General features: G+C 43.4%; 1 protein-coding gene and 1 long non-coding RNA gene across 8 annotated transcripts in view; one reads left to right on the plus strand and one right to left on the minus strand.

Moving 5' to 3' along the window:
* Positions 1-25,190, plus strand: part of kank4 (KN motif and ankyrin repeat domains 4) — an 83,128-nt gene that overhangs the window by 38,657 nt on the left and 19,281 nt on the right. For 5 of the 7 annotated variants that reach the window (XM_030433172.1, XM_030433181.1, XM_030433180.1 and 2 more), the window contains exons 2-3: positions 20,904-20,977; positions 21,531-25,076. In XM_030433172.1, the coding sequence (XP_030289032.1) occupies positions 20,962-20,977; positions 21,531-25,076 (3,562 nt within the window). In that variant the 5' untranslated portion in view covers positions 20,904-20,961. Of the gene's footprint in view, positions 1-10,561; positions 10,601-17,591; positions 17,781-20,903; positions 20,978-21,530; positions 25,077-25,190 lie in introns of those variants that run through there. The other 2 variants (XM_030433177.1, XM_030433179.1) reach the window with 2 other exon arrangements.
* LOC115591301 (uncharacterized) lies at positions 3,351-12,014 on the minus strand. The gene is made up of 4 exons (XR_003985932.1): positions 11,725-12,014; positions 6,851-6,941; positions 4,781-4,905; positions 3,351-4,454 (listed from the first exon to the last, which is right to left on the minus strand). It is a non-coding gene; the product is annotated as an uncharacterized LOC115591301 (long non-coding RNA).

The raw sequence follows: 25,190 nt of genomic DNA on the forward strand, positions 1-25,190 counted from the left end.
TGTTCAGACAAGGTTGCGACCCTGTGTAGCTTCCCCTCAGACTCAACAAAGTGCCTGTGCTGAGAGAGCTGATGCAGCCTCCTGGTTAACACCACTGTTTCCCACTTGTACAGTGTGGCACAGAGCGAGCTCACATGTGCCCGGAGATAGTCGGACAAAAGCAAAGGAAATCAGAGGCAAACATGATGTCATTTAATGTATTCCTTCTCTAGTCTTTCCCCTCCCATTTGTACTTAATCTGGCACCTTTGTGTTTGTTGGCATTTTTCATGCCCTGAAAATGAATTTCTTGGGTGCAAGTCTCATGTTTTTATCCATCTTTACTATTTGCCCTGATAACATTATAAAAGATAAAATCCCCTATTATTGTATATGTTTATATTCAAAAAACTAATATGAATTGTGATGTTGTATACCTTCTCAAAAATCAAATGGAAAACTAAAAATCTTCAAATCATATAAAAATCCTATATTGCCATCAATCAGAATGTGCCAAAGACAAAAAAAGTAAATTCCTGCGGACACTTGTCAACTTTGACAAAGCGACTCAGTGCTTAGATACAGCCCATAATTGCACCATAGCCCGCAGCTATGTTGGAGGTGTGTCCATAATCACATACAGCAGCTCATTCATTCAGGATTCCCTAAAACTGTCAGACCAAATGATATCCATAATCTTTTGCATTTTGCTGAAAAGGAAAACATTGAGCTGTGTTTGCATGTAAGTCCTTGCCCAAGTAGTGTAGAATTGGCCTAGGTCAATCTCGATTTAAAAACAAAAAAAAACTGGCAACGAAAAAATACCAAAGTAATACAAAAACTAAGGTTAAACCAGGAACACAGGGATTAGGCAAAGGAAAACATGACTAACAGAAAAAGGTGTGGGGGGGGGGGACATCAGACTGGGGAGGAGCACAGGGACAGAGGAAGAAAACAGACCACTGGAAACACAGGTGAGCAAGGAACCCTAAAGAAGAAGGAAGGGTCATTACGTCACCGAATCTTGCTTTGGGGCCAGAACAGAAATGATTTGTAAATGTGCTCTCTGAAGTGTCTTCTTTCAATTTCTGGAGGCATTTCTTCATCAGAAGTCATATGAGGTAGGTATGTTAGCTTTTAGTGTCTTTCTCCATGCATCTCCCATTGACTACAGTACAGCTGTCCACACAGTCTGGCCCCAAAGCATGATTCAGTGACGCACTGTGATGACCATTACTTCTTTTTCAGTGTTCCTTGAGGTGAGCAGGAAGTGGGAAGAGACAACAACACACAAGAGCTTATGACTACAAAATAGCACTGAAAATAACTAACCAATAACCAAAATCGTGACAGCGATGGGGATGAAGATAGAAAAAGCTCTGATGGTTGATACATTTGTATTGTTTTATGGTATATATTTTCAGATTTAAAAATCTCTCAACCCTTCTTCTGTTGTACAGTTACTGGAATCATCCACTCAACTTAAATCCTGTCATTGTGGATACAAACAAGCAAATTAAGACACTGCTTATTTCTAACCCTGAAATCAATGTGTTTACCGAAGGGAACCTGTTATTTGGAGTGCCAGTTACTTTCCAGAACATATATTTAAAGATTGATTCCCTACCTTCCAGAGAGCTGATGTTTTCTTTGCATCTCATTATGTCATAAAAAGCAATATGGAAAGATTTTAAACCTGCTTCAGTTAATTCATCACAGTCAATGCACGGTCTTCTGTTATTTTAAATGAAACTATCATCATGTGCTAACCGTACACTCTGCTGCAGGGCCACGGCTTCCTATTGTTGCCTGTATATCATTGCATTTGTTTACATGTATGTCTCACAACACTGCCCATGCAGACTGCAGGGCGAGACACACTGGCTGCCTAGTCTGGTCATTGTTTGGGCTTCAGCGGCTTTAGGGCTTGATTCATGGTCACGAATGAATGCGGAGAATTACGAGATGCGCTGTACTTCCGCAAAGACAGTAAAACATAGATGCAATAACAGACCCATGAGCACTATCCTCATCCCCTGCCTCAGTGCTTTCCAACTGCGCTTTCTTCGCTGCGGTGATTATTAGTGATATTAGACTACAGGCTGGGCTGTAGTCTGTGTAGTCTCTCGCCCCCACAGGTCAGCAGAGATCAGCCCTACAGGAAGAGGCTGTCTGTGGGAGAGAGCAGACCAAAGCCACAATCAGGTTATTGCTTAGCCATGCTTCACCCACACTAAATGATAAAACTGTCTCACTCCACTTCTTTTCTGTATCTCTCTTCCTGTCTCTTTCTCTGAGGCCCATGTGTTCTCTTTTTCTCCGTTTTTTTGTTGCCCAGGTCGCCACCTTGGCAGAACTGAAATCGTGCTCAGATTGATGGACACTTGGGTGATGAATAGAAACAGATCATATTTAAGAAGGGAGACAATCAATAAGAGGCTAATGCTGAAGTTCCACTCCTGCCATCAGCCGCTGGTAATGTGCTACCTCCAAAATCAATGACAGCTGATCATATTGTGTGTCACACTTCGGATGCACTGTTTCACACCCGATGGAAACGTGCAAGCTCAGAAATTGCCCAGATTAAATTCCTGACAGCTGAGGCACATTGTCATCTCTGTCCAGCGCACTGAAGCGACAAGGAATAAAATCGATTTAGTTGTTTTATGGTTTATTGACTCAAATAAAACAGTCCTAAAGTGAATGGAATTCCACACAAGATATCATGCTCACTTAAAGACAGGCCTGCAATGCTTTCAGAGTGACAAATCTCGTCCAAAAAGCAAATAACTTTTACTGGCTGGCTGCAGTTTGCGACTGTATTGCAGACTCCTTGAGCTCGGCTCTTGTTTACTTTTTGCACACAGTGGAAAAGCACCAAAGCTGTTGTTATGCACACTGCTAACTATAGTACAGATGCATTTCCCCTCTGCGCCTCAAAACAAGCTGCTGTGCAGCAGCGAGAATGACACATTGTCATGTTGAGTAGAATTTGTGGGCTAAAGTGACTCTTCTGGGGCTCCGGTATGCGTTTGAACTGACAGGACAAACCAGGGAAATATGACGAAAGAAATCATCTGGGCGAGTCGAAATGCACAAGAAGCAGGAGAGGCATACAGAGGAGGAATGTGTCCACAACTACAATTGTGTCCTCTGTTTCCCTGTTGCCCACCCTAGCTGCTTTTATTCCTAGCTGACAAGAAGGCCTTTTTCTCGCTGCATTTAATGTATTGCCTCTCTGTTAGCTTACAGAGTACACCTACGTGGAAGAGATGAAGACTGTGAAATGACTGGAGTAAAAGACGTGCAATATTCCTGAGGTTTTGAATAAAGAGTAGTTTACTCAGGTACTGTACTTATGTACAGTTTTGAGGTACTGGTACTTTATTTGAGTATTCTCTAGCATTTGAAGGCAAATATCGTACAATTTACTCACTATACAAATTTGCTGACTGCTGCACTGATGCCAGTGCAGAGTTGAGGGATTCATGACAGTTTCCACTGATTTGATTGCTGCTAATCGACTTCTTATAGTCACAGAAGTGGAAGATATTACACTAATGGATTACCAACAAAGGTCAGGTTATCCAAACATTAGACGTTAAGCTTGCATTTTTTTCAAGCGCTCTGGTGGCTCTTGGATGGGTAGACAACGTCACATCATGGCACCCTGGACTGAGCAGTAAAAAAAGCAGATTTCATGAAACTGTGTACATGTGTGGTAGAATGTATAACCTGCCTTATTTTGGGGCAAAATCCCTGAATTTTTAATTGTTCTTATCCAATTTGATTGGTAATTCTGTACATGCAGTTTTTATGTCCCCATGACCATTGACCGTTATTCGAAATAACTAACATGGGGCATTGCAAAGATGGCTGCCGAGTGGCAAGACCTGCCTGAAAGGACTTTGCTTTGGTCACTAGTTACTTTGCAGAGTGCATGCTGCATGGGTTTGCTGATTCTGTGGATTAATTCGAAAGGCAGTTAGAGATGTATCTATTTAGGTAGCCTGTATGCACTAGGTCTGCATTTTTGGGGGTATTTATTGTGTTAAGGGTATTTATTATATACATGGCTTGGGTGATCATTTTTGTTTTAATGATTTCTTGTTGTATCTTTTATAATGCACCTGTAAAGCACTTTGGGACCTTTGGGACTGTAAAAGGTGCTGTACAAATACATTTGACCCACTTACATGAGAGAGAAAGAAGACAGAAAACATGCAAGAAAGGGCTGTAGGTTATGGATTTAAATCAGCAGACTTCTGTCTTCGAGACTGTCTCACAGAATCTCTTTTTCTTCTTTGTTCTTCGTTTCTCATGCACACACAGCGCTCACCAAAGTTCAGGTCATTTCCACTTGAGCAATGAGGTGTGCACCGTGTTCAGTTCGGTGGGCGTCTGTTTCAACGTATAAACAGTCTTTTGCCTGGAGGCCTTATCAGCGACTGGCCTTCCTCAGGATGTCTGCCAGCCCTGGCACAGCCACATATAGACACACACACACACACACACACACACACACACACACACACACACACACACTCTTAGTGGAAAATCCTTGTCGTTTACTGTTTTTTTCCATCTTAAGATCATCTTCCTAATGGATATTTGTTGTTACACTTAAACATTCTCAGTGCTTCAAGTATTTATTAAGAGCTAGTCTACAACCAAAATTCTGTTAATTTATTCTCGGTAGATTTCTGATAGCTGGACAGTCCGTTCTTCTTTTCACTCCTGATTAGACTTTAACAGTCAGAAAGTGTTTACTGGTAATGTTACTTCACTGCACACAGACTCACCTGCACACATTACTGAACATCTGAGACGAGAGGATGTTTTTTTAGGGCTTGCACAGGATAAAAAATAATGAGAGGAGACTGTGCAGGCTTGTGTGTTATCCTCATCTCTGTGTCTGCATATGCATCTTCCGTGAAGGAATGAGAAAACAGAGCAATGAAAACAAAGAAAAAATGTAGCACACATTCTTTTAGACAGGGGTGATGGCCAACGATGTTGTCGGTCGGTGGTGCAAGGTTAGTCTATATATGGTATTGAGCTGGAATTCTGCACTTCCAAGAAGAGATAGTTGATACTACGTGTGTATCCAAGCGATGATGTATGGCTTCGATTATCCATTCACACAGCTTACATTTCAAACAGTGAAAAAATGATAGCAGTATAAATTAAAATCAGCTTGAAAGATGTGGTGAGCCAACATATTTGCAAAATATTGTAGATCTAGAGATTTTCTAAATGTATACAGTATCTTTGCTTGATAAATGAGGCACACTGGAAGCTGAAAAGATGCCAAGCCTGAGCAGTGATGTTCTGGTAAATTGGATTTTTTTTTTAAATCACGTATCCCCGAGCAAAACACGATCTCATTTATAAACTAGACTTTTTACTGGAGCTGGATAAAGACAGTTTTCAAAAGAAGTCTCTGAAGACACAAGGTATGATAAACATTAAATCAGCATTACTCTTATTCAGTTTCGTAAAGTTCACCTTTCGTATTTCAAACCCAGCTCTGAACTCTGCTGAATTTCCAACACAAATAGTTGCAGCTGGCAAATGGATTTTCTTTATTCATGTCTCACAGACAAAACAGAAGGTATCATCCCTTTTTCTCAAATTTGTGAGTAAATAACATTTCCTACCATTTTTTCGTCTTGCGCATCTACAGCCCCGATTCCCCAAAAGTTGGGATGCTGTGTTTAATTAATAAAAACGCTTCTCCGCCCATGTAGTAATATAAATCATGTGTGTCACAAAGTGTTGAACCTCACCCCACCCTTGCTTGTGAGTGACTTTCGAGGATGCCCCTTTTATACCAACACCTGTTACTAATTAACCTGTTGACCTGTCGAATGTTCCAGGTGTTCCGGGTGGATCTTTTGTTGCTCCCGTCCCAACTGAAATGTTGCTGGCATCAGATTCAGAAGCATGTACTTCCAAAAAACCTGAAAACCTAAAACATATTGTCTTTGTACTGTTTTCAATTAGATATATGTCAAATGATAAGCAACATTCTGTTGTACTTTTGTTTCACAAAGCATTCCAGCTTCTTTTGGAATCAGGGATATAGTTCATTTTCAGAAAAAAAACTTTTTTCCAGAAGGTTTCAAGCTGGTGGATCTGAAGTTATTTGAGAACTTTGAGCTCTGCCAGCAAAAACAGTTTTGTATTTTTTCACACTTGCACCCACTCAGACACATGCACGCACATACTGCGGAGTCAGACTGCACTTGCACAGATAATTGTGTGTTGCAAGACTTGGCATGAATCTCAAGCTGCCAGTGTTCCCAGACTGTAACAACATACACAAAATGATGCTACGGGATATTGCAGACATTTAGAATGATTACCAGAAGTGTATTCCTGACGGTATTATGAAAAATTTGGTATTCCCAGAACTGAGATCATTTAGCATGCACAGTCAAAATATTCGACAGTGAAACCTGATTTCAGGTGAGATGAGGAATTAATGCGCGCTAAACTTACTTAAGGCGGGCTGATGGTGAGTGATGACAGCCTTGCCTGGCGGTGGCCTCTAACTATTTATGATAATTACATGCTGCATATTACAAATAATTTCTTTCTAACGCCCACACTTAGAAAAACACTCTGCATTTGGCTCCAAGCTGTTCTGCTGAACTATATGTTTATGAGCTGTAGAGTGCAGCAGTTAAAACATTTTTAGGTTTTCACACTCGCACAGAGCCACACACATTCAAACACATACATCCTGGGGTGCCAGACTTTGCATAATGCTGCCTGTTGTTATTTTAACATTTTAACTATGTGTTTTTGCCCATGCTGGAGCGGGGCTGATATACAACAATACACTTTGTCACATATACTTTACGTACCAGGCAGGAATGTTGGACTCCTAGAAGTAATGTTCTGTCTCAGACACGGAGAGAAAAGATCTCTGAAGCCAGGTTTCAGTCCATCAAGGTTCTGATGATTGTCCCATATGGATGCACAAGGTACGATTTAGTGTATTAGATGCACCAGGCTTTAAACTAACTGCAATCTAAACTCACAACCCATAGCAATATTATTGTAGTATGAAGATCGAAAAAGTCACTGTAGAGTAGAGGTTAGGATAGATGGATGGTTCAGACAAAACCCGCAGACCACTATTCATGTCCCTTGCAACTGCAACCAAATGCTAACTTGACTTATTTAAACATAATGTAATAGCCTTAACTTACATATACGCAACATGACTTCACATACTTACCCAAACCTTGATCTTTTACTAAACCTAGTAGTCACTTAAAGTAGTTTTGCTGCTTAAATCTAACCAAACTATGACCATTTCACAACATTCAGTGTGTGTTAGTAAGTTCTAAGCGCTGTATCGTAGGCAACTGGACTTGTTTCAGTTTCTTGAAGATGTCCTAACTCTCATCCAAGAGGCTTCTTCCGTCCAAGAGTCTTCTTCAGGGACCTTGGAATGAAAACAGGTTGGACTCTTCTCTCAAGAAAAACAGAAATGATCTTTTGAAAGTGACCGAAAAAACATGTTAATGTTCAAGTGACAAAGATGTCTAGTTGCTGTAGTAATAAAGACAGAAGCAATAGTATAGAGCCACAAAGTCAATGTATAGAGAAAGTTGAAGTGGCAGGAATGGTCAAGAAAACATTGGACTAGAACACGAAGACCACTGTTTATTTGTCATTTCAAACTGAGAGTCAGTGTTTTTTTAGGGATTGCAGCGATTGTTCCATTACATTAACCACGTAGTTATCGTTGTAATCAACAACGGTGCCCTGACTTTAACTAATTCTTTTTTATACCCAAACCATTAACTTTCCTTCAACCTAACCAAATATTTTTTCTGCTGAAACTCAATTCAACCAAACCTTAAGTTAACTGTTAACCTCTATCAGAAGTTGTACGAACCAACGCACTAACTGGCTTGATTTGAGCATCACCCAACGTTAAGGCTCGTTTACCTTGCCTCAAGAGATCCTTCACGGAGCTAAATCCCCACGGGTCTCAGGGTCATGTGTTGGCGTGGGAATACCACCACCAGGATTGAGAGGGTCAGTCTAACACCCTGTATAACTGTGCAGACCCAATCCACCATTCGATTTCATACCCTTCTTACCCTCTCTTGCGAAAAACACAGCAAGATACTTGAGGCAGCAACTCACTCCCAACTATTGTTTCTTTCAGTGCACACCATTTTGACATTGCATTTTCATTTCTTCGAAAACAAGAACAAGCAAGATGGACAGACAGAGTCTAACCTCAACACGCAGAGAAGAGACAAGAGAGGAGTGAGACTATACAAGTCCTAGGGGTCTGAGGTGGGATCTGATCCCTCCTGACAGGAGACAGTTCATGTGATCGGCAAGAGGGAAGCTTAACCCTCCAGGCCGCATTACACCCTCTTTCAGTCCGCTGCTTTAGATGAAAGGATGTGAGCTGATTTCACGCAGAGTGTTGGACATATAGGGAGAGGGGCGGATTTAGCTACAGAAGATGATGACATTGTCTGAGTTTATATGTTTGACCGAGAAGTCATCCTTTTCAAGAAATCAAATTATATTGTCTAGCATTATTTTGAAATAGAAGACATGCACTTGTTGTATAACGGATATCTGGTGCTAGACTGACTCCAATCCAGTGCTGATGGTCCAACAGAATGTTTCTGTGCATGTCAGTCAGGTCATATACTGCATGTTTAATGTGGACTGGAATTGTTCTGTTTATCCCAACACATCCTCACCTAAATGACTGAGTAGGTTGATTGTCGGTGTCTCTCAAAAAGACATATTTCAATGTTCCCAAAACAACAGGAAGAAAAAACGCATACCGCTCTTAGCTAGGTCACTTATGTTATGTCTTGTACATGATGTCACTTCACTACTGTAAAGTTAAAAGAACTCACCGTTGACTTTTGGTTTCACATTGGACAGCAGTCTCCTGATGGACAATGCTGTGCTTGTTTAATCATCCACCATCCCCGACCCTGTAGCTATTTTGCGTTGTCCCTCACGTTCTCCCCTACAGCCGTAATAACTAATGCAGCAGCTAGAGAAAGCCTATGGTAATTTTCCTGAGGAGGACGGGCTGGCTGTACTGTATGTTTTCTGTGTCTGGTTTCATGCAGTGAGCTCATCAGTATTACTTTGTCTCTCCCGCACACTCACAGACCTCTTTACGTCGTCTTACTTATTTAGTCATTACAAACAGCATCATCAAAGTAAACAAAGTGATTTATGACACAGTCAAAGCACAAATTAGCAGTTAGACTATCAGCAGTTTGAGTGTCAACTTCTCTCCCTCCAGTCTTAAATAAAATGAACCCTTTGGCATCAGCCAACATAGGTGCAGGCTGGTTAGATTTAGAGGCTGGCACTGCTGCAGCTATGCCACACATCCATATGAATATTTCATGTGCTCCATATATCTGTGCACTCACATGGCATGTCAAGCCAAAGTGTGGAGGCTATATTTTACAGATGCTGCGTGCCTGCTGCTGAGCTGTCTTAGGGTCAGTGTTTGCTTTTAAAATGTGTTCCACACACTCGCTAAGAGGGGAATTAGCACTGGTGGTCTGAGGTATCGGTGCAGGAGCGAGATAAGAGATAGAAACCATTAGCCCGGGCAGTTAGCCTATTTAAAGGCTGTTAATTATTTACCTAATTTACACTACAGAGCCAGCTGGGCTAGCCAGAGTTTACTCATTAGACTGCTCTCTGTTATTGAGACGGACGGAGCTAACTAGGGGGTTTACTCAATGAATTTCACAGAGATGGTATGTCAGCAAGGGCAGTCTGATGTTTCCAAAAAGCATTTTTGATCCAGCACGACCTGGTCAAAGCCTCATGCGGCCCGTCGGCATTTGACTCCAAGTCCTCCAGTAATAATTAGGCTGGTGCATGGTGGGAGTTCACTGTAGGGCAGGCCTTATGCTGCGGGCTAAACACACTCACACTCAAGCACACATACTACAGAAACACACATGTGTGCACAAACCAGATGCATGAATGAACAGGGACACAAAAACTTTACATACACACAAACACGCACAAGACCTCTCTGCTTCACGTGTCCCTCGTGGTTATTTGCACTTTAAATCTCCTTACACACACACACATCACACATCACACACACACACACACACACATGCACACACGCTATCTACACACGCTATCTACACACACTTAAAGTTGCTGCACTATCGTCACTTTCAGGGAGGTTGTGGTGGATGGACGTGTTTTTGTGTGTTTTTGTTGACCAGGATTTTCCACCAGTAATGTGTGTGTGTGTGTGTGTGTGTGTGTGTGTGTTCTCCATTGAGCCACATTATGTTATAGGGCCAGTTGTTTGCAGTAGGTTGGCTGGTGATACGTACAAACTTGGCCAGCCTATTCTCTTCTCTTCTCTTCTCTTCTCTTCTCTTCTCTTCTCTTCTCTTCTCTCCACCCCTCAGCACCATCTCTGCCAACACCTCCACCCCTCTTCCACCCTTCCTCCCTCCTTTTTTTTTCTGTTTTTTTCCCTCCTTTCTCTGCCGAGGTTATAAGAGAGACAGGGTCACTGGTACTCACAGAAACAGAAACAGGAAGGACAGGAGGTGAAAGGAGGCGGATGGCAGGTGAGAGGCAAACAACCCCAAGAGAATTCACTCCCATTTTTTTGACTCATCCTCCCTTTTTTGTCCCGTGTGCTCGCGTCCTCTAATTATTTGCTTTTTTTCTCCACTCTTTTCTCTCTCCTGAGCAATTTGCTCTCCCCATTTCTCTGTTTTCATCTGCTGTTATTCCATTTAGTTTACCTCACATTGCTCATCTTCTTTTTCTTTGATCTGCTACACCTCACCTCTCTCTTTTCTCACTCCCGCTCTCCGAGTCTATTTCTGCAGGGTAGAACACAGGTCACATGTTTTTTCGCCTGGGATGTGTGAGAAAGAGCGTGAAGGAGCGGAAAAAAACGTGTGTATGTGTGTGTGTACGTGTGTGCGAGAGAGAGAGGGACAGTGTGGTGTATTTCTGTTCACAGAATGTTAGCGCTCCTCACACACAGCTTTGGCAGCTGTGGGCACGCCGGCAATCAGGCAGCACACACACACATGCAACGCAGTGAAATGAGTATTGAGCTACTCAATGTGGCAATCAGCCAACTCTTATTTTCCTAGGCCATGTTTGAATGTGCGTCTCACATGTCCGATTTCCCCTATGGTACATGTGTGTCTGTTTAACTGTGTGTGTGTGCAAGCGAAAGCCGAGCCTGGAAGGCTGTCATCACACTAAAATCAATAGAGTGTGAATTCATAAGTGCTGATTTTCTTCCCAGAGCCGTCCTGCCCACTCTGCAGACTGTGCAGCTCCACCATTGCCTTTCGCCCGCCTGGCTTCACACTCAGTTGGTGTCAGGCAGGCTCTTTATCACCAGGAGGTGTGTGACTGTGTGTGGGGTGGGGGTACTGTGTGTCCGCACGCTCGTCTGTGTTAGCATGCGAGCACAAAAATGTCTTATTTCATGTTTGCCCAACCATGCTTGGATTTCCTGACTGGATGCGAGTGTGTGTCTCCTCTGTTTGGGCTGTGTCAGTGGAAAGTAGTAATTAATGAGCGCGCGCGCGGGGGGGGGTATACAGATTTATTTATAACCCATGTTTCCGTTGGAGTTTGTTAACACATCAGCTTAAACTTGCTTATATTGTACGTTTGAATATTAATGTATGTTTGGTGTAAGTGTTTGTGTGTGTGTTGTATTTACCTGTCACAGTGAGTGGAAGGGGATGTACCGTGACATGACAGCGCTGTAAGTGATCTACTCCTCTACGGCAACGTACAGCACACCTTCTCGCTCCCCGGCTCTTTGTCATATCTCTCCTTCCTTATGCTTTCTCCTTCATTCCTGCCATCCCTGTCTGCGTATCTCCCCCTCTGCCACTTCCTGTCATTTCCTCACTTTTTGACACCTCTTTCCTCAAACAACACACCCTTCTTTTCTCTTCTTTCTGCCGATCCTCCTGCCATCTCCAGCTCGGCCTCCCATGCCCAGCTGTCCCTGCTCATTTTTATCTCATGTCACCATCCTTTTTCAACCCTTTTTCAACATCTGCTAATGTTGATGTAGCGAGCGCCAATTAGCCCACGTGCTAATTAGTGATAGCAGTTACTTCACCACCCTCATTAACCCCCATGAGTGGAAGTAGCCACGATGCTAACGGAGGTGCAGCTAGAAGGGATTGGTTGTGTGCTCCGATGAATAATAGATGGTGTGTCACTTCCTTTATCGCTAATGAGAGCGGGCAGCTGCTCCTTGTGCTGGAATACCACGAAGGCGTGAGGAGAGCCCACTGAAGAGGGAAGATGCTTTTGTGTATGGAGGGATAAGAGAGATCGAGCGATAGACTGATAAGAGAAACAGTTGCAGGGAGGGCTTGGCGTGAGGGTTATCTGTCCTTTGACAGACGAGGCAGCAGCAGGACAGGGTTGGTAGCCCTAAGGTCATGTCCATGCTAACGCAGATTAAGTTGAACCCTTTTTTTTTTTTACTCTTCACAACCATGAACAGCTTTCTGAACACACTCTCCTTACATTTTCCGGTACATACTTATGAACCTCAGTTAAATCAGTGCTTTATACGCGAGAAGACAAGGAAACAGAGTCTCAGTAGGAGCACCTGGAGTGTCATCAGCTACAGCACACTGAAATACAGAATATATTATCACACAGAGGGTCAGAGGCCGCAGAACGTAGCTGTACTCGACTGAGACTTTGCAGAGTATCTATTCACTTAACATTCGTGTAACTACAATGGGAGGAATCTTTGTCTGTATGTATGTCTGCCCTTCAGTTTTTTCGACAACCATTCACAAGATCGATTGCGCACTTGGCAGTTGCGTTGCTAAGAGCCCAAGGAAGTGCAGTGCTGACAATGAAGTAGTTTGGGTAAGTGGTTTTCAAGCTGCAAGCAGACGACAGTTCCAGACAGACGATGCTATTAAGTTAAAGTCATCTAGCTACCATCGTTAAATAATGTCAGCCTATCCTTTGTAACTATAGGCTGGTGTATCAATAGCGATGATATTGCCGTAAAGATTTCGTTCATTTATTGTTACAGCGGGATGAAAAAACATGCGTATTTAAATGTCCTGCAGCTTTCCTTTTGGAATCTTCTGCATTGCTGAATCACATTTTTTATTGGGTACTGTGACATTCATAATATAAAAAAACTTGTGTACAATTGACGCCATGTGTGCAGTGTGTCTTTGGCGTGCCTTCAGTTGATGAAATGTAATTTCACAAAGAAGCAGAAATACAATATTAGTCTTTGTTTTCAGTGAGGTGTGGCTCCTGCTTTGGAACAACTTAATAAACTATAACAAAAACAAAAATAATAAGTGACAAACTAAAACTAGTAGTGTATTGTGATGTTGCTGTTATTACAGTTTTAAAAGATAAAACACCTGGTGATGCATGCATACTGCTGCATCCAGGACTGTGTCGGCTCTACAGCTCTGCAAGCAATTTTATTAAGACAGCCACCAGCAGCCCAGAGCCCCAGCAATCCGGCCACTCTGAAGAGGAACATTTTAAACTGGCACTGCCCTAGTTAAACCACAAAGAAGAAGGATGAGGGGATTTTTATTGTCGTTTAAATGTTGTATGGTGGAATAAAAATGTGACTCATTTACTGCAGTATAACAAACAAAAACCGTGTAGCATTTTCTGATTGCTAACACGACTTGTTATTCCTTTTCATTCAGTGGAAAAGTTATGAAGAGTCCTTCTTTTAAGCTCCTCTGTACTGAGCAGCAGTGTGATGTAAATCCGGGCAATTTTCAGTGCCCAGCATAGCCTTGTTGAAAGGTTCTCCCCATAGTAGAACCATGGCTTAAGGTTTAAAGTGAATATGCTGTTGACGTGTGAAGGCCTATTGTTAGCCTGACCCCAAGTATTTAAGCCGCTGCTTCTGGTCCAAACAAAGGGCTGGATAGGACTCGAAATGGATACAGACACAGTTCTGTTAGTGGACGGACGTGTTGACATGTTTGTGTGTGCAAAATCTGCACACAACGTCCTTCATTCTTGTAGGTGAAATATGAAATTATACAACTTTTGGTAAACTGAAGAACCAGGCAGAAACCACGCTGATCTTCTCGCTACTCTAAAACTCTGACTTTTGCTCTTGTGTTCTCACATGCAGTCAGTGAACTCAGTAGTGGGCGTTGCTGACCTTTTTTCTTAGAAATCAGGCAACGTCCTTCAGGTTTTCATTCCTTTAAATGTACCTATTACAAGCTGCAAAGCAGCAGACTGCTAGTATTTGGCAGCAGCATTAACCGATCTTTCTATGTTGAACAGAAAGACACATTGGAGGTCATCCTCCACATGTATCCTGTGCGTTATTAGTCATGTTTGTGAATGTAATTGGAATCCTTGAGCTCCGTAGTGTTTGATATTCTTACAAGCAATTTCCTTCCACCGAGGCAAATGAGACTCGGAACAACTGAATAATAGATAGAAAGACTTTAAAGCCATCAGTTTGTTCCTTTCATTTTCTTTGTATGAGCATGGTTTCTATTGTTTGCCCTGAGCTCCGATAGAACATAGTTTCCATTTAGCAGTCGGAAACAGAACAAACTGACAGATGTTTTCCCAGACACGTTTTTTTTCCTCTTATGGCCTTTGCAAATAGCTAATAACCAGCAAACGACTGGAGGTAAAAAGCTTTAGCTTCCCCTTTTTCTTTTGTAAAATAAAGACAACATCATACTGACATAAAATATATATATTTTTTCTATTATCCTGCATCTCACAATATTAATTTGCAGTTCCTCACAGAAAAAGCAGTCTGAAAAGACTGACCTGTTAAAAAACAGTAGCCTTCTCACTACAGCCCTGCGGGGGGATTTTGCCACTGTTTAATGAAGCCCATAGACAGAAGTTCCCTCTGTCATTTTCTCTCTGGGGTTTAGAGCCAGATGTTGTGTAGCACAAACGGAACAATCTGGCCCCTTCTGAATTCAGGCTATCAGACTGGACAAGACTAGATCACACAGGATTAGGACTGAAAACAAGAGTTCTGGATGATGAACTAGAATGGACCTGACAGAACTGGAGTGAAGAAGATTAAAGGCAAATTGGCCCAGAAGATGTATTTGTGGCACAGTATTGTTGTAATGTACTATGCATAGACAGAGACAATGAGTGAGATGGACCAGACTGTGCTCAAATAGCTCTTCTAGAGAGCGGAGGGATTGATCTGTTCCTGCAGAGCACACACAGACGCATCACTGAGATATCAGATAAACGTCTGCTAGTTTTGACTTCATGATCTGGGTGCGAGCGGTGTCCTTTGTTCGATCTGGCTCAGCAATCAGACACTTTCCAGTTCCCAGTGGTCTTGTCAGTGAATTACTTTGGTTTTCTCAGTTTGTTGCCCTGGAGCATCTCCATGCTGTAGTGTGCCATTTATGCAAACTTGTTACCCACACCTGCAAATGAGACTTTTATATCTACTGTGAGCGCGGGTCCTCTTCTATGAAGTCTGGCCCAAGACAGGGGCTTTTGAGTTTAAAGCGGCCACCATAGGGAGAGGGTGAGATGAGTGATATTCAGTTGGTTACTGTCTGCAACTTGACCGTTAGATGCTACTAATTCCTAAGGTCCAAGTCAGACTTTTGCTTCACAGTGGCTAATGCGAAAAGCTAAAATGTAGTGTAATAACAGCACAAGTTGAAGAGATTCAGGAGGTGGTGCGAACTAATTCAGTGATGTCGGTTACACTGCAATATCTATCTAAAGTTTGCTAAAGCAGTATTATGTAGAAATTGGCATGTTGTGCATTTGGCGCCCCCCACCGTTTCTGAGTGCATCACCTGTGCTGTAAATAAAGCAGAAACAAGTGGCGGAGTGGCTATGACAGAGATGCCGTTCACCCTATTACAAGACACTGTAACATCAAAATGATTTAGTTATTTTACGGTAAAAAAAGTTGAATAATGTTGCTTTAACATTAATTAATGTTAGCTGCAGCAAAACCTCCAAGTGTGTTGAATTGAGAAATGGAGCATTTTATTTCTGATAAATTCAAGTTTTTATTTGTAGAAGTTCAACTTCTTGTATATTTAGTTATTTCCTCCTCCCAAAGTCACTTAGTGTCACTTTAAAGATACAAATGTAGCTGCTCTTTGTGGCGTGTACGTCTGAGCAGGTGTGCAGAGGTAGGCAGCACAAGTCACTGTAATTCATGGTACCAAAATGATGCATGCTGACCCACATAACAAAACGTTAAAACCAAAAACAATACCAAAAAGTACCTAAAAGCATCTACTTCACTGCAGCAGTGAAAAAAAGTGGCTCTTCTCAGACAGAACGATCACAGTTGAGTTCTCGATTGGCTCTCAGCAGTAACTCCTCTGATTCTGATTTGAATGAGGTGAACCTGCTCAGCGAAAGCTTTGAAGCCCTGACGAATCAAGAGCAGTGGTGATGCAGCTGTAAACACTGTTGGATTCTTACAGTACAGAAGCTTCAAACTCTGAATGCGGTGCCCAGTGAGATACCTTTTGCTGCTTTGTGTAAAATGCACTGCAGTAACCAAAGTATTCAGTACGTTCCATACGTGTGTCTTTATCTGTGTCCTAGTGTTCGTCTGCACATGTGCTGAATGCTTGAATTTGTTTGAGTCTACCTCAGGCTGAGAGCTGGCGTATTAAGCTGGACAGTCCTGGCTTTATTCTCAGAGAAGTAGAAGGGTAAACAGAGATAGCTGGTCCCATGTCAAGGCTGTGATAAGGACCTGGGACCTGTGTTATTGCTGCTGTCTGGCCTGTTTCTCGCTTCTCTGCTGCTGCTTGCACAAAGCTGATGAACACTCATATTTAGAGCTGCAGCTGATGAACAGTTCTTCAGTGTGTGTGTGTGTGTGTGTACATGATTGTAATGCAAGAGACAAGATGACAGCAGGAGCGATGGAGGAGAGGGGAACATAACGGTAAAGCCGCCCTGCACGTCGGAGATATGAGTGTGAACAGCCGCCACTCCCGTCTCTCGGCGCTTCTTTTTCACTCTCTCACCCACTTTCTCCCTCCCAGCCGCCCTCCTCCTGTCCCCTGCCTGCACTTTCCAATCTTATTTCCTGTTGGCCTGTCTTCTATAAGCCTGTTCTGTGTCAGTATATCAGACTAATTCAATCTCCAGTACACAGGCACTCCAATGTAATGACCCATGACATTCAATTAATGCTTCTCGCCCCCCTTCTTGGTAGGTTGGGTCTGCAGTAATTTTCTGTGCATATGTGTGTTTGTCTGGTGTGTATGTGTGAACGCCTGGCCTGATGTTTGTATGATTTGAAAAAGCTTGGCAGCCGGTGTAACCTTAATTTATTTACAGAAACTCTAGAGTCTTTAAAATGGCAGTTTTTCTCATTAACTGGCGAGGGGGGGGGTTATATTTTCCATTTCTTTCTCAGCATCTTTGAGAAAAAGCCAGTTGATTCCCTGGCTCTCGTTTTCAAAACACCCCTCAGAAAACAATTATATTTCTGTGGTTTGAGGTTTTCACGCTGATGACATATGAAAACCCCTGGCTGTCAGTATGAGCTTATTTACTGTACTCTCATTATTCCAGGCTTCCGGGCTTCACATTGCAGATGTTGTCGCCTCTCGACCAGCTGTCACGCTTATTGGATTGGTGTTGAGAGATTGATGTATGTCCTTTAAGGGGTTGTGTGCACATCTGAGGCCTCGGAGTGTGTTTCCTGTCCACACACGGTGACTCAACCGAATACACACATAAACAAACGCCGACAAAGGGAGGGTGAGTAAACCAGCGATGCAAACACAGTTTTGGACACACATACCCGTGGCATCCTGTTAGCTCTGTGTAGCCCGCAGCCCAAACACTATCAGGGTGGATTAGCATAGACTTTATGAGCTTTCATAGTCGCTATAACTGTAATCCAGCGTTGATCGCGCATCATCAGTGGCATCAGGCACTTTGAATATTTAATCACCAACCTTACCTGGATAATCTACTAGTTGCCATCCACGCAAACTAGTGCATTCTCAGTGGATTATGGGCAGTATTGACTCATTTTACAGCTCATCGTTTATGTTAATCATCCATATTACCCTCAACATGATTTTTCATCACTCTGAGACCTTCATTAGCCACACAAGGATTATGAGTGACTCTAATTAAAAGAGGAAACTTTAAAAAAAGAATCCTTACAATTGCACTGCGGGGAAGGTCAGGTAGACTCTCTCTAATGAGGGAAATTCCTCGCAGTTCTGTCAAGTCACCGATTGTAAGTGTGGCAATTTCTTTCTTGACAGCATCATCTTTCTGTCACCTCTGTCGTCCTCATTTCTTTCTGTCATTCCTCCTCCTTCCCCTTGTACTCTCCACCCTTTCACTACTCTTTCTTCTTTCCTCCTTCCCTTTTTATACCTCACAGTCTACCTCTGTCTCTCCGTTTCGGTAATAATCTAATTAAGGAGGGTTTTGTTGCCTGCCCACTGTGTATAACTGCCCGTGGGGTCTGCCTGTACTTCGCTCAGCAATTAAGAGCAGAATTCTTCTGCTCCCATATCAGCTAATTAAGCCTTAAGGATAGCGAGCTGATCCCAGTCACACTAAACATCAGGAGGAGCCGGGAATGCCTGTGCTCTCCTTGCTCCTGGGACGCGGCAAAGTCGCGGATTGAAGAATGGTTACCATGGTAGCAATGAAATGGTGTCAGATCCTGTGCAGAGGCTGACAGTTGATCCGTGTGTCGCTCTCTCAGTGTGTGTGTGTGTATCTGCTCATCTGTAACAGAGACAACAATTCTGCTCCAGGTCACCAATTGCTTTCATTATTATGACTCGAGCTATAAAGGCGATACGGGGGCAAAGCAGAGCTTGTCACAGTTCCTGGTAGGGTCCCTGGGTGGACTAGCTGTCATTTTGATTGATTACATTGCCAACTCATGTAATGTTTACCTTGCAATATGTCCCTACTCAGCACTGCACAGCACACAGCTTGCCCCGTGGTCAGGACAGAGCACAAACATATCTAGATATGTCAAAGTCAGTTGTTCCCTAACTTAAATTTCCTGAATCATTTCTGTCCGTTGAGGGATCACTGAAGACTCAAACATTTCCTCGGTACTGCTTTTTTTAATTACCTGCTTTTAGTTTTCCTTATAAAATCGGTCCGCCTTTTCAGCCCAGTTGGCACATCTCCCAAATACACAACAGAGAAATTAAAATCAAGCTCTGAGGTGATTGTTGATCCGATCTCTGGAACCACGTCTACCCAGTAATAAGAAATATCAGGACACTCTCTAAACATGATGATGAGTAGCAGACATATTAGCACACATACTCCAACGCTGTTCAGGTTCAGTGTTTTATTACTTTTTTTTTCCTGGAGTTATAAAAATCTTTTGCCCAGGCACATGTTTTTCTGTGTCACAAACTTCTTTCAGACAGAGGCGAGGTGGGGGCGCATGTTCTCATTCTTTTGTGACATCAAAGCAGTCACTTAAAATGGGAACCTGCCTCTTTAGAGAAAGTCTTCCCATATTCCCACAAGACCTTTATCATCTTTGAGTGTAAAAATGGAATCAAAATAGGAAAGGGAAATGACATATGACAGAGGGAACGCCATTAAAGCACAAGGGCCTGCGCTGTTGCATTATTAACTATTTGTTTTTAAATATATCATCAGTTATAAGATTGACAGTAACCAAGGGGCATAGTGTTGTAAAAAAATATATTTATCAATCTGTTCCACAACATATACTGCCTATACTGGGGTATGAAAATGAAAATGTTAATTTTGACCTCTGGAACTGCCTCACATGTGGAGGTTTATTAAACCAGTGCTGCAGGCACTTGCATGCTACGTCTCCTACATAGAAGACATGTTCTTCTGTGGCACAAATTTGCATGGAAATTGCAGGAATATTGCAGGCTATTTGCTAAATAGCCTTTGAGCTGATATTAGGCTGTGACAGTTTAAGTGTTCATTTAATGGATTTGAACAGTACTGCTCACTCCAGTCTGGACAAATTGCCTGGGTTTTATAATAAGTATTGGATATTTTATTAGGAGGCTTTACATAAGCTCTTAAAAGTTTTGACTCCCCTCCCTGAATTGTTTTCCATCTCACCTACCTCTTTTCGCCAGGAAGCTCATTGTAAGAAAAGAATATATGTGGGAAAGTGGCTCTGGTTTCTTGGCGTCTCCAAATGGAACATGTTACCTTCTATGGTCTTGCCCTGGGTTGTGTTGACTTTAAATGGCTTGTGAAGGTCTTGCTCAGCAAGCAAACAAAATTAAGTTAATGGACACGGTGACACTGCCTTTCCCTCGTTGTGCAATTGATATTTGCTGTTGCTTGGTGTAAATAAATAACGCTGTCTTTAGCTGAGACTGCACAATTATTAACTGCATATTTACCTATTTTTTTATTTTACATTTAAAGTCTTGGATATATGCTAATAAATGCCTTTCCTTGCCTCATATAACCATCGATTTGTCCTAAAAACGTTCTGTGTTTTGTTGTACAATTAATATATTACCATGTGTACACTTGGCATCACGTTAGGTTTACCTTAATACTGTTTGAAATTGCTTAAATCTACAATCAGATTTGACATTAGTGAAGATGTTTTTTAGCATTTGTTACTGGCACAGTGGAGTTACATGACCTATTGAATATCTCATTGCAGAGAGGCAAATATGTGTTCACTTGTAGGAGTCTTGGAAAACAATTAACTTTAACAAAGTAAACTCTATAAGCTTCACATTTTCTCGAACATCATCCACAAGGGATTTGATTTCATTTGATTACACAGATCTGTCGAATCAAGTAGAATCTATTCAGTTCAGTAAATGTTAATGGGTAATATTTCAATGTCTTACAAAACTCGTTTATTTCTGTTTCACCCAGGCTGCCAGCTCCAACTGTAGCAAACATAGGTCGATGACTGAGAACTCCGCCTCGCACGATGGACAAGAAAAGTGGTGAGTGTCAGTAAGCCTGCATTTAAACAAACAATCCCCTTTGCTCTAACTTGTTTAGATTATCCCGAAAATATAAGAACACTAGATGGTCATGTAATGTGGAAATCAGATTCTCCAGTCATTATAGGATACATTATCTGACATGAAGGGTAAAACATACACAGAACTTCCTGTTCTTGTTTGTGGCCAAAAAGATTGAAGGGTTTATTGCCTTCAGGTGATAACCGCCCCCTGTCTCATAAGTTGACACAGCGTGAGCAGCATTTTGCATGCTGATTAGTTTGTTTTGACGCAATCACTGCATGATAATTACTTCCTAGTAAGTGATATGGTTTTACATAATGAAGCACCATGTGTGCAACACAGTACAGCCTGTCTGTACATGTGGGTGGGAAGGAATAATAATGCTGATGATAATCTGAGACTTGGTTCATGTTCATCTTGACAAAACAATTGCACATGTTAATACATTTTAGCTGTTTAATTTGACCTTTGTAGTAGCAAAAGGAGAAGCATTGATTGATTGAGTGATTTTCATGTTAATTCCTTACAGCCAATGGCTTTCAGACCAAGGCCAGTGAGGGCGGTGTTCAGAGGAAGCAGCTGCCCTACTCAGTGGAAACTCCCTATGGCTTCCACCTGGACCTGGACTTCCTCAAGTATGTCGACGATATTGAGAAAGGCAATACCATCAAAAGGGTCCACATTCAGCGCAGGGTCAAGGGCCCACCTAAATTCAGCACTCTGCCCAGAAATTTCAGTCTTCCAGGGCATGGAGCTAGGCCGGCCCCAAAGGAAAAGGACAGCACATGGTCTGGGACATCTACCCTGGGGCCCAAGCCTAAATCACGGGTGACAGAAGTCCAACAGATATTTGACTTCAGGGCAAGTGAAGGGGGAACTTCCAGCCAGAGCAGCAGGGCGGCAACCAGTCAGGGAACTGGCTATTTTCCAGCTAAGCCCAGAGATGAGATGGGAGCTGGGGCTCGGGATGGTGAAGAGAAATCTATCGGGGTTCAAAGTCGGCCGAACCTGCTGCGAGCATCAAGCATGCCCATCACCCTACAACAGCGGAAAGGTTCTGATTCAAGTAGTCCAGACCGTACTGTGGGAACACCGGAGAGTGGGTCGACAGAGAACATGTTCCGTGCTTCACCAGACATAACAGAGAGACGGTGTGTTCCCCAGGATCGGACAGGGCTTCACCAGCAGATCACGGTGGCATTAAAGCGTGTCCGAGAGCTAGAAGAGCAGGTCAAAACCATCCCAGAACTTAAGGCTCAGATCTGCTCACTAAGAGAAGAGCGGGAGAAACTACTGCTTCAGCTCCAAGCCCAGGTCCAAGCACAGGTTTCCACAAAATCCTCCACTATATTACCAAGTCCTGTTTCTGGGACACATGCTAAGCCACAAGGACATAGACCTCCAGGAGGACTCAACTTAGCTCTGATGACTCACCCTACTGGAGGTTTAGCTTCAGAAGTCATGCCAGCAAAGCTGGTAACAGGGAATGAGAAACAAATTCTGACAGACAAAAGTAGAGTTTTACAAAAAGAGACAGAGATAAATCAGGAATCTCTTAAGAGTTCCTTGGCACATGGAGAAATGGGTGGGTTGTCAGACAATGAATCACAAAGACAAACAGAGCCGTCAGAAAAATCAGATAAACAAAAAGAGAAATTAGAGAGTCCACTGGAGCATGCGGTTCAGAAGTTATCACAGAACATTGCAGGGCAAGAATTAACACCACTTACGGTGGCTATAAAAGATGCAGCAACTAGCAGTATTCTAGATGTTAATGCAGCAAAAGTAGGACAACCTGTAGATCCAGACAATATGCATAAGCTACAGGTGAAGCTTCAGGAACTGGAGGATAAACTTACCCAAGCTAGTGGTGAGCTGGATAGAACTAATTCTCTTTTGAAAGAACAATTAGAGGAGAATAAGGTAAAAGAGCAGAAAATACTGGAACTGAGTGAGGGAGTGAGAGTGGAGGTCTGCACTACAGAAGCACACAACAGGCCAAGAAGAGAGAGTATCGACACAGGGACAGAGACAGAGAGGTTAGATGTTGCCAACCAAGAGACAGAGACAGAATCGCCTGGTACAATAGACCAGGGAACAGACACAGATAGAATCTGTATTGAAGTGTGTGCACCCAGACCCAGGACTGGAAGTTTAGATCAAGGGACGGCGACGGATGAGGTTGACCCACGTGAACAGTTGACAGAGATGGGGGCAGAAGCACCTGCTGTCAGCCCACCAAGACCCAGAGCCAACAGCATGGAACGGGGCACAGTAACCGAGAGGATCGCCACTCAGGATCAGATGACCGAGACGCCCGTAGCGGAAAGGGTAAACCAAGTCACAGAAACAGAGGGAGAGACGGTGACAGACCATCCGCAGAGGCCGAGGGCAAGCAGCGTGGACCGAGGGACAGAGACAGAGAGAGTGGACACTGTGGACAGGGTGACAGAGACAGAGGCAGCACAGAGGACAGACCAGCAGACTGAGACAGAGATAAACAGACGCCTCGATAACAATCCAGCCAGAGGTGTCGACGCAGGGAGTCAAATGAGAGAAAGCACAGGCGATGAAAATTTAGAGGATGTAGCTCCTGTGGCCAGTGAAAGAGTGGAAGATATAGCTCCTGTGGTCAGTGAAAGAGTGGAAGATAAGGAAGCATGCAAAATAATTCCAAGAGATAGTGAAGGTGGTGAAAGCGTGGTTGTGAAAGTTGTCACAGAGAGTCAAACTGCAGTTGAACAAAGTGTAGTTTCAGATATTGTAAGCCAGGAGGCAGGCCACACCAGTCCACCTGCTGCAGAATCTAAGACGGAAACAAAGACTGATTCAGAAACAAAAGAGAATGTACCTCCAAAGAGTGAAGTTACAGAAACTGTTGAAACAGAGCAGATTGCACTGGAGACTGTAGAGAAGAAACAAAAGGAAGAAGGCGAGATTGTTTGTGCAACAATCAAAGAAACTGTGGTGACTGACATGGTTGTAATAACAACAGAGAGCGCAGCTGTGAAGACTATAGTTCCTGTAAGACCTCAGAGAGGCCGAAAGCTCTCAGCAGAGCAGGCACAGCCATCCCCTCCTCAACTTCAGGCTGCCCCCGTGCGGCCTCGAAGGGGATCCAGTGAAACTCAAGCTGAGCAGTCCCAGCCCCAGACAAAAACCCAGCCCCAAGCACAGGTGCAGGGTCCATCTCAGCCTGAGGCCCAAACCCCAACAAAGCCCTCTGAACCGCAGATAAAACATCAAGCCCCATTGCCCTCTCAGTTTGAGGACCATACCCCAGCAAAGACACCTCCTGCAGAGTCCAGTGAGAAACAATCAAAATCACCACCTCGGACTGAGACCCAGGGCCAAGTCCAAGCCCAAACACGGCCCAAATCAATTCAAACCCAGGCTCAGCCTCAAACCACTGCACCTAGACGCGACTCCAAAGAGCTGAAAGCATCACAGAAGGGATCTAGTGTATCACAAACTCCTCGACGTGGATCAGGAGAAGCCCAGGCCCGCATAACTCGCCAGGGGACATCTGACACCCAACCTCAGTCTCAGGGCTCTCGTAGAAGTTCCACTGAGGCTAAACCTCCTCACAAAAATGACGGCGATACCCAATCACTGCGCAGAGGCTCTAGTGAAACAGCCCAGCGCCGTGGATCAAGTGAAGCCCAAGCATCACGTCGGGAAAGTGGCGAGACCCCTCAAACTCGCAGAGGCTCCAGTGAGTCACCAACATCACCGGCGGCTTTGGGCCAAGTCGTAACCCGTTTAACAGGGCTTCTGGGGGAGCAGTGGGCCCAGCTGGGGAGCAGCTCTGGAACTCAACAGACGGCCAACCAGCAGGAGACCCCCAGCACACAGAAACAAACGGCAGGGAAAAGAGCAGAGGCAGGCAAAGGAGCGGTAGCCAAGCCGGCGGGGAAGGCAACCCCTGCAGCAACAACAGGCAAACCAGCAGGGAAGCCTGGTCCTTCCAAAATGAGCTCTATTCAAAGTCAACTGGTCAGCTCCCTCAGTGTCCTGTCTGCCTTCTACTCACCAGGACAGAAGGCTGCTGCTGCCAGCAAACAGCAAGAACAAGGTAGGTCTGGGGTTCAGTTTGGAGCCCATGGTTTATACTGAGAACACATTTGTGCATTTGTCTATCACATACCTGCTTACCAATTTGTTACTGTACCTTTGTAAACTCTCTGAA

This window comes from Sparus aurata, chromosome 11, assembly GCF_900880675.1.
Source record: "Sparus aurata chromosome 11, fSpaAur1.1, whole genome shotgun sequence".
Classification (NCBI taxonomy): domain Eukaryota; kingdom Metazoa; phylum Chordata; class Actinopteri; order Spariformes; family Sparidae; genus Sparus; species Sparus aurata.